The sequence below is a fragment of the Oncorhynchus gorbuscha genome, linkage group LG08, assembly GCF_021184085.1.
Source record: "Oncorhynchus gorbuscha isolate QuinsamMale2020 ecotype Even-year linkage group LG08, OgorEven_v1.0, whole genome shotgun sequence".
Classification (NCBI taxonomy): domain Eukaryota; kingdom Metazoa; phylum Chordata; class Actinopteri; order Salmoniformes; family Salmonidae; genus Oncorhynchus; species Oncorhynchus gorbuscha.
In genome coordinates this window covers 64,633,108-64,642,801 of record NC_060180.1, presented here as the reverse complement: position 1 = coordinate 64,642,801, position 9,694 = coordinate 64,633,108, and the positions used below count along the sequence as shown (strand labels likewise).

The 9,694-nt window shown below is 43.0% G+C and overlaps 1 protein-coding gene across 1 annotated transcript in view; it reads right to left on the bottom strand.

The window, feature by feature from the left end:
* Positions 1 to 438: 438 nt before the first annotated feature.
* Positions 439 to 9,694, bottom strand: part of LOC124041997 (calsyntenin-2-like) — a 168,142-nt gene continuing 158,886 nt past the window's right edge. The window contains exons 14-17 of the mRNA XM_046360244.1: positions 9,302 to 9,447; positions 8,948 to 9,068; positions 8,171 to 8,358; positions 439 to 3,255 (exon numbers count right to left, since the gene is read on the bottom strand). Coding sequence (XP_046216200.1) covers positions 3,064 to 3,255; positions 8,171 to 8,358; positions 8,948 to 9,068; positions 9,302 to 9,447 — 647 coding nt within the window. The 3' untranslated portion in view covers positions 439 to 3,063. The remainder of the gene's footprint in view (positions 3,256 to 8,170; positions 8,359 to 8,947; positions 9,069 to 9,301; positions 9,448 to 9,694) is intronic.

Here is a 9,694-nt window from a genome sequence, read left to right as displayed (position 1 = left end):
AAACAGAGCGGTACCAATTTTGGAGAAAACTGAACTGTATGTAAATACTCCGCAAGATCGCATTTTTATTGAAACGCACTATTTTCCAAACCCTATTGAATTGGCTGTTGATACCTAGCTCAACCTAGCTTGCTTGCTTGCTAGCACCAACATTAGGGTACTAAGGGGTAACTAGCAATTAGAACAATGTCTAATTGCTAACACAAAAAAATCAACGTTTGTAACTCTCTTACGGTCTGCTATTGCACAATTCTAATTTGTACCTGTAGGTCACAAATAAAGCTATCCCCAGTCAAATTGAAGCAGTCACACTGTAAAATGTAGCCTATCAAAGTCCTTATACAATTCTAGGCATACTAGGTTATGAAGCAGCCAGACAGGACATCACACATTATTGTCCTCACATATAGAGAGAGAGAAGACACATATACTGTAGATTCTAAAACAAGTCTTTATTGGTCAATGTACAGAAAGTGCTGCTGTGACCACCAAAGAGAAGAAAAGAAAAAAAAACCTTTACAAAAACAAAAATAAATGAAACATATATATAAAATAACTGTCTTTAACTGTTTTGACACAGTTATATGCAAAAGTTTATTTTTACTCCTCTATGACACACTTGGTGTAAAGATGGGGTGAAACAAGGCAATGGGAAAGGCTCGTCTCACGATGATGACATCACAACCACAGGCATTAAGGCCGACGGGGAAGAGTTCTAACCACTGTTACAGACATAAACATGTAACGGATGCAGAGTTTAGAGTGGCATTCTGGGAAAATCAAGGGGTCAGAAAGGAGTTGGCTAGATTCAGCTACAGCAGCCCTGTTACAGGCCACCAGAGAATGAGCGTGAGGATCAATAGTTTCTGGTTTCTTACAGTGGCACTCCGGACAGAGGTGGTTTATCATAGAACAACAACAACATGAGAGGGTATCTCAATAGTCAGAAGTGGATACCTCTCTTTGTCTCCTTTCCTTAATCTATATGGACATGAATTGAGCTGGTGAAAGCAAAATTTGGGTAGGCAATGGAACCCATCAGTTTGCTTTCACCTTACCGGTGTTTTTTCGATGGGCATGTGAAGGAAAGGAGACAAGGTGACATGTGAAGGAAAGGAGACAAGGTGAAGAAGACAATTCAGCCCTTTGAGATGCACCCAGGCAGCCCATTTTGGGGTTTTCCACTAATTGGTCATTTGACCAATCATATCTTTTCATATCAGATATTTTTCAGAGCTGATCTGATTGGTCAAAATACCAATCAATATATATACAATGATTTAACACAGAAATTCCAAGTGTTGAAAGGTGCCATGTGCAGAAATTGCTCCATTTCCTGGTTTATACAATTTGCCTAATTTCTTTGTGAAGAGAATCATTTTACCATCTAAACTGCTTTGAAATGTATTTTCCATAACCAAACATATCATATTTTCAGCTTTTTGAAGCTGCTGTACAAAACCAAAAGTAAAAGATGCAAAAACAAAACTTAAGAACGGGTAGCATAGAAAAAGTGCACATAGAACTGAACTACCGCTTCTTAGACTTGCTTTCAATGAGTGACAGCTCCATAACTCATATTTCTATGTGAATTTGGTTGTGTCCCCAAAAATGGTCTGCCTGTGTAAAGACAGCCAAAGAGAATGTGATAAATTGTCTCTGCCCAGGCTAAAAATGCCAACCTGTCAAACCGAGAATAGGGATTTTGTATGATGTTGCCCTCAGGTGGTGACTAAAGGGATAGTTCACCCCAAAATGTGCTGTCAGACCCATACATTTTAAACAACACATGGCATAAAACATTTACACAACTTATGGACTTTATACCACTTTTGATGTATAAAAACAACGGACAAACTTTATTATGGGGTTAACTATCCTGTTAAGTGTCTATTCTCAGGCCCTCATCTCAGACTAAGAAGTAGATGGACACAAGTCAACGGAAAATACAGATAGAGGCATGACCATGAGTGCTGATCTAAGATCAGTTTAGCATTTTCCTTTCTAACGGTTAAAGTTAGGTGAAGGAGGGTAAGCTGATCCTAGATCTGTGGTTAGGAGAAACTAAACTACTCAAAATGCCCTGCCTCTGATGCAAGCAGGTTTAAACATACAGTTTGAAGAGAGGTAGGTGGGAGACAAGGGGCTCGATTCAATCCGTAGCGCTGAAGATCTGCGCTATAGTGCGATTGGTAAAGGTAATTGAGCCATCCTATGCAGTGAACATTGCCTTTACATCTGTTGCGTATTGAAGCGCAGGTCTTCAACGCCACGGATTGAACCAAGCACAAGGTGAATGATAGTTCAGCTACACTACTTGCTATATTCACGAGGGATTTATAAAAACATACAGGAACTTCTCTTGGTTTCATATGTCCAAGAACATGAACCAGGCAGACAGAAAGAAAAATGAGACTATCAAAAATGTTCAAAATTAGTTTTGTAAATACATTGGCTCTTAAAATACCTTAAATAAATTAAATATGCTAATGATAATTTGTAAGTCCATTTTTCAGAAGACCTCAAATATATTTCCAAGATTTCAAATGAATGAAATACAATCTCAAAATCCAAGAAATGCATAATTTTGTATTAATGCAAAAGAAGGTATTTACAATGAATGCATTCAATAATCTTTTTGTATTAGTAACTCAACAGCAATTGAGGAAGATAAGAGGAAAATGTGCTGTCCAATGTTTCATGCCCAAACCCAGAAATAATGAAACACAGATGAACGAGCCATTGGATATAAGGTGGAAATGTGCTTGTGCAACTGAATTTTCAATTGGCCCTACCTATTGTGTTGTCAATGGTGGTTTTAAATAGGAACTATTAGTTACACCAAAATATGAGAAAATAAGCTCCACTGGTTCGTCAGAAAACAATTAATCATTGTGTGTAATGCCTTATTTTGACCAGAAGAGAGCGACATTGAACATAAAACATTGGACAGTGGCAAACTTGATGGGTAGCTGTTTTCACAACTGATTGACTGACTTAGCAAATTCTGTATATGTAGGTGTGTGTGTATGTGTGTATGTGCATGTGCGCATGCGTGAAAGATTAATATGTTATCGAAGAGCTATCCCATTCCAGCTTGCTCTTCAGCTTGCTCTCCTTCACTTCCTTCTCGTCGTCCTCCTCTTCCTCTGTTTCATCACTGTCGTCAGACTCTGCACTCGTGATGTCGCCTACCTGTTCATCTTCCTCTTCCTCATTTACCTCCTCCTCCACCGTCTGAGGCTCTCCGACGTTCTACGGGAAAGAACACAGTGGAACAGAGAATTACTCTTCCAATATGTAGAAGACACTTTAAAAATACTGTAACATAAGGGCGTGTCTGTAAAAACATCCAAAATGACTCATTCAAGGCAGAGAGTTGGGGCACTCAACAAAAATGGGAGAGATGTATTTATTTTTGCTCAGTTGAATCCATTGTTCAAGATGAGAAGTACAGGTGAATGACATGATGTCAAGCTGACATCTTCCTCAGTGTTACCTGCATTGCACTTAGCTCCTATTTATAGTGGTTTACAGACACACAGCAATGTAAATAACATGATTCAAGGTGAATGGCAAACAATAGCACAAAATAATCATAGGAACAATCTTCGACACCATGGATCCTAAGATTAAGGGTAATAGAAAGTGAAGAATAATTTCTCTCTCATTTCTATTACCCTACATGTTTTAGGGTCTCTGTACCGCCGCTTTCACAGACACCCAAATATTTGTGTTACAGAAGGAATTTTAAATGGATTACATTTAGATTGTTGAATTTTAAATGGATTACATTTAGATTGTTGAATTTTAAATGGATTACATTTAGATTGTTGAATTTTAAATGGATTACATTTAGATTGTTGAATTTTTACCACTGACATTATTTTATACCAATGAATTAAAAATGAAAAGCTGAAATGTCTTCAGTCAATAAGTATTCAACCCCTTTGTTATGGCAAGACTAAATAAGTCCAGGAGTAAAAATGTGCTTCATAAATTGCATGGATTTTTTGAATGGCTCTCTGTACCCCAAATACAATTAATGACCTGTAAGGTCCCTCAGTCGAGCAGTGAGTTTCAAACACAGATTCAACCACAAAGGCCAGGGAGTTTTTTAAATTATTTTTTTATTTTATTCCTCGCACCTATTGGTAAATGGTGACTTTAAAACATTTACAGAATTCAATGTCTGCGATAGGAGAAAGTGAGAGTGGAATAAAAATATTCCAAAACATGCATCCCGTTTGCACTAAAGTAATACTGCAAAAAATGTGGCAAAGCAATTCACCTTTTGTCCTGAATACAAAGTGTTATGTTTGGGGCAAATCCAATACAACACATTACTGAATACCACTCTCCATATTTTATCATCGTTAAGGACTGGGTCATTTTTCAGGAATAAAAAAGAAGTGGAATGGAGATAAGCACAGGCAACATCCTAGAGGAAATCCTGCTTCTCTCTGCTTTCCACCAGACACTGGGAGATTCATTCACCTTTCAGCAGAACAATTACCTAAAACATAAGGCCAAATCTACACTGGAGTTGTTTACCAAGAAGACAGTGAATGTTCCTGAGTGGCCGAGGTACAGTTTTAATCTACTTGAAGATCTATGGCAAAACATGAAAATGGCTGTCTAGCAATGATCAACAACCAACTTGACAGAGCTTTGTTAGCTAGCTAGAAACGTACTGTTTAAGAAGGGTTGAATCCTAAGCAACTTGCATACACATTGTTTGAAGTACAATAGACCGACATAGCTGTAGTAGGTAACTGTAGTAGGTCAAAGCTGTGTGCTGGAAAACCTTGGTAGAGCATGGGTGGAATAGGCATTGTGGTGCTGGAAAACCTTGGTAGAGTATGGGTGGAGTAGACCTTGTGATGCTGGAAAACCTTGGTAGAGCATGGGTGGAGTAGACCTTGTGATGCTGGAAAACCTTGGTAGAGCATGGGTGGAGTAGACCTTGTGATGCTGGAAAACCTTGGTAGAGCATGGGTGGAGTAGACCTTGTGATGCTGGAAAACCTTGGTAGAGCATGGGTGGAATAGGCATTGTGGTGCTGGAAAACCTTGGTAGAGCATGGGTGGAGTAGACCTTGTGATGCTGGAAAACCTTGGTAGAGCATGGGTGGAGTAGACCTTGTGATGCTGGAAAACCTTGGTAGAGCATGGGTGGAGTAGACCTTGTGATGCTGGAAAACCTTGGTAGAGCATGGGTGGAGTAGACCTTGTGATGCTGGAAAACCTTGGTAGAGCATGGGTGGAATAGGCATTGTGGTGCTGGAAAACCTTGGTAGAGCATGGGTGGAATAGGCATTGTGGTGCTGGAAAACCTTGGTAGAGCATGGGTGGAATAGGCATTGTGGTGCTGGAAAACCTTGGTAGAGCATGGGTGGATTAGGCATTGTGGTGCTGGAAAACCTTGGTAGAGCATGGGTGGAATAGGCATTGTGGTGCTGGAAAACCTTGGTAGAGCATGGGTGGAATAGGCATTGTGGTGCTGGAAAGCCTTGGTAGAGCATGGGTGGAAAACCTTGGTAGAGCATGGGTGGAAAACCTTGGTAGAGCATGGGTGGAAAACCTTGGTAGAGCATGGGTGGAATAGGCATTGTGGTGCTGGAAAACCTTGGTAGAGCATGGGTGGAATAGGCATTGTGGTGCTGGAAAACCTTGGTAGAGTATGGGTGGAGTAGACCTTGTGATGCTGGAAAACCTTGGTAGAGCATGGGTGGCGTAGACCTTGTGATGCTGGAAAACCTTGGTAGAGCATGGGTGGAGTAGACCTTGTGATGCTGGAAAACCTTGGTAGAGCATGGGTGGAGTAGACCTTGTGATGCTGGAAAACCTTGGTAGAGCATGGGTGGAATAGGCATTGTGGTGCTGGAAAACCTTGGTAGAGCATGGGTGGAGTAGACCTTGTGATGCTGGAAAACCTTGGTAGAGCATGGGTGGAGTAGACCTTGTGATGCTGGAAAACCTTGGTAGAGCATGGGTGGAGTAGACCTTGTGATGCTGGAAAACCTTGGTAGAGCATGGGTGGAGTAGACCTTGTGATGCTGGAAAACCTTGGTAGAGCATGGGTGGAATAGGCATTGTGGTGCTGGAAAACCTTGGTAGAGCATGGGTGGAATAGGCACTGTGGTGCTGGAAAACCTTGGTAGAGCATGGGTGGAATAGGCATTGTGGTGCTGGAAAACCTTGGTAGAGCATGGGTGGATTAGGCATTGTGGTGCTGGAAAACCTTGGTAGAGCATGGGTGGAATAGGCATTGTGGTGCTGGAAAACCTTGGTAGAGCATGGGTGGAATAGGCATTGTGGTGCTGGAAAGCCTTGGTAGAGCATGGGTGGAAAACCTTGGTAGAGCATGGGTGGAAAACCTTGGTAGAGCATGGGTGGAAAACCTTGGTAGAGCATGGGTGGAATAGGCATTGTGGTGCTGGAAAACCTTGGTAGAGCATGGGTGGAATAGGCATTGTGGTGCTGGAAAACCTTGGTAGAGTATGGGTGGAGTAGACCTTGTGATGCTGGAAAACCTTGGTAGAGCATGGGTGGCGTAGACCTTGTGATGCTGGAAAACCTTGGTAGAGCATGGGTGGAGTAGACCTTGTGATGCTGGAAAACCTTGGTAGAGCATGGGTGGAGTAGACCTTGTGATGCTGGAAAACCTTGGTAGAGCATGGGTGGAATAGGCATTGTGGTGCTGGAAAACCTTGGTAGAGCATGGGTGGAGTAGACCTTGTGATGCTGGAAAACCTTGGTAGAGCATGGGTGGAGTAGACCTTGTGATGCTGGAAAACCTTGGTAGAGCATGGGTGGAGTAGACCTTGTGATGCTGGAAAACCTTGGTAGAGCATGGGTGGAGTAGACCTTGTGATGCTGGAAAACCTTGGTAGAGCATGGGTGGAATAGGCATTGTGGTGCTGGAAAACCTTGGTAGAGCATGGGTGGAATAGGCACTGTGGTGCTGGAAAACCTTGGTAGAGCATGGGTGGAATAGGCATTGTGGTGCTGGAAAACCTTGGTAGAGCATGGGTGGATTAGGCATTGTGGTGCTGGAAAACCTTGGTAGAGCATGGGTGGAATAGGCATTGTGGTGCTGGAAAACCTTGGTAGAGCATGGGTGGAATAGGCATTGTGGTGCTGGAAAGCCTTGGTAGAGCATGGGTGGAAAACCTTGGTAGAGCATGGGTGGAAAACCTTGGTAGAGCATGGGTGGAAAACCTTGGTAGAGCATGGGTGGAATAGGCATTGTGGTGCTGGAAAACCTTGGTAGAGCATGGGTGGAATAGGCATTGTGGTGCTCACTTGAATTTACTTTCTTTTTGGGCTTCAGACCAATGCCTACTTCTCACCAATCAACAACACCTTGAATTAGTCTTTGACAGTTTTTTCTTGGCAAGCCTTTGTTGAATTTCTGTCATTGTTGTCGAGCACCCCTCTTATTTATATGTTTGTTGTTGTACGGAGGCCTACCTGAACACGTAAAAGCTATAGATCAGAAATCATTGATAATATAACATATCAAAGGACAAAAATAAAGTCCTTGCTACAAAACCCAATCGCTAAATATAATACCAAAACAGGTTCAACGTAATAAATGTAATGAAACACATGTAATAAAACCCAGTCACAAATCAACCCTTAGGCCTAATCAATCATTCAACCCCTAGCCATTCCACTAGACCTAGAGTAGGCCTAATCAATCATTCAACCCCTAGCCATTCCACTAGACCTAGAGTAGGCCTAATCAATCATTCAACCCCTAGCCATTCCACTAGACCTAGAGTAGGCCTAATCAATCATTCAACCCCTAGCCATTCCACTAGACCTAGAGTAGGCCTAATCAATCATTCAACCCCTAGCCATTCCACTAGACCTAGAGTAGGCCTAATCAATCATTCAACCCCTAGCCATTCCACTAGACCTAGAGTAGGCCTAATCAATCATTCAACCCCTAGCCATTCCACTAGACCTAGAGTAGGCCTAATCAATCATTCAACCCCTAGCCATTCCACTAGACCTAGAGTAGGCCTAATCAATCATTCAACCCCTACACATATTCAGTCAATTCAATAGGTCTCAACAATTCAGATCTTCACAAGTGCCTTGGAGTTGATTTTAGTTGACAATGCCTTCTCTGGGAATTCCTTTGTGTAATGTCCTCTCACCTCCATAGGGTTGACTGTGATGGTGAGGGTGGAGTCGTCCCAGTCCATCTCTGGGTCCTTGGCTCCATCCTCCTCACTCTTGGAGCTGTCCTGGTGTGTACTGTGGAGCCTGTAGATGCCTAGCACCACTATACACACCAGGGCGGCGATACAGATCACTACCACGACTGTGGCAGCTGGAGGGGTGCCTGTGGGGGGAGAAATGTGTTAAAAGATAAGTTCATCTGAAATGACAAAATCACTTCACTGTTTCATTACATTGAAAGTAGTGTATATGAGTATTATTAATGTAATATAAAAAAGTATGGAGGGACTGGCTTTCTGTTCATGTGGTAAAACCGTAGAAATCTGCTGCCACATTCTTTCCATTGAGTTGTGTCTCTACACTCGGTTCTCTCTGTACACAATAGGGCAGAGATCCCCAGTTCCCTCTGCCATGTGCTCTGTCCTCCCTACCCTTGGGAGGATCACTCAGTCCTGTGTATGTGTGTGTGTGTGTGTTTGCCTGTGTGTGACCCTGAGAGAGGGAGACAGAGACAGCATGTGTCTGTATGATCTGAAGGCTTAGCCTAATCTGGATCCCCCTCCAGTTCAACCAAACACACCCTCAGGTCTTCACCGTGTGTGTGTGTGTGTGTGTGTGTGTGTGTGTGTGTGTGTGTGTGTGTGTGTGTGTGTGTGTGTGTGTGTGTGTGTGTGTGTGTGTGTGTGTGTGTGTGTGTGTGTGTGTGTGTGTGTGTGTGTGTGTGTGTGTGTGCGAACTGCTGGGTGCCTTACCTGAGATGTGGGAATTGACAGAGTGCACCATCAGTGGATGATGCACCGACCGCATGTACTGGGATTGGACAGCCATGTGATTGACATGCTCTACGGGTGCTGCCTTGTGAACGAGGCTAACCTGAGGGCGGGACAAATAACATATCAGTCAGTATGGAGATGGCACTGATGCAGACAAAGACAGACAGGGATAAAGGGTAAATGGGGCTGGGTGATAAGTGACGGTGCAGAAATGTGGCGAAAAAGAGTGTTCAGGAGTGTGAGAAAAGGAGAGAGAGGTGTTAAAATAGGTATGAAGACAGAAGAGAGGCAGTGGTAGAAATATGAGAGAATAGAATGTGTTTCATCCCTGACCTCCAAGTTAAACTCATTACTGGTGTAGCGTCCATTGAGCTCAGAGCAGGTGAGCCTGAACCTCCTGTTACTCAGGGTCGCCGGGCGCCAGTTCCTGTAGCGCACCTGCCTGAGGGCCTCCTCATAATGGGCCATGGAGTCCACACCTAGGGAAAAAGACAGGAGAAAAGGCAGTATTACCAAGGGTGTTCCTGGTGTTCCCAACCAAATATAGATGGTGTCCCCCAGGGCTCAGCACTGGGCCCAGTGTTTTTCTCAAGACACTAATATAAATATCTTGACCTCAATCCCATTGAAAATTTGTGGGCAGAACTGAAAAAGCGTGTGCGAGCAAGGAGGCTTACAAACCTGACTCCGTTACACCAGCTCTGTGAGGAAGAATGGGCCAAAATT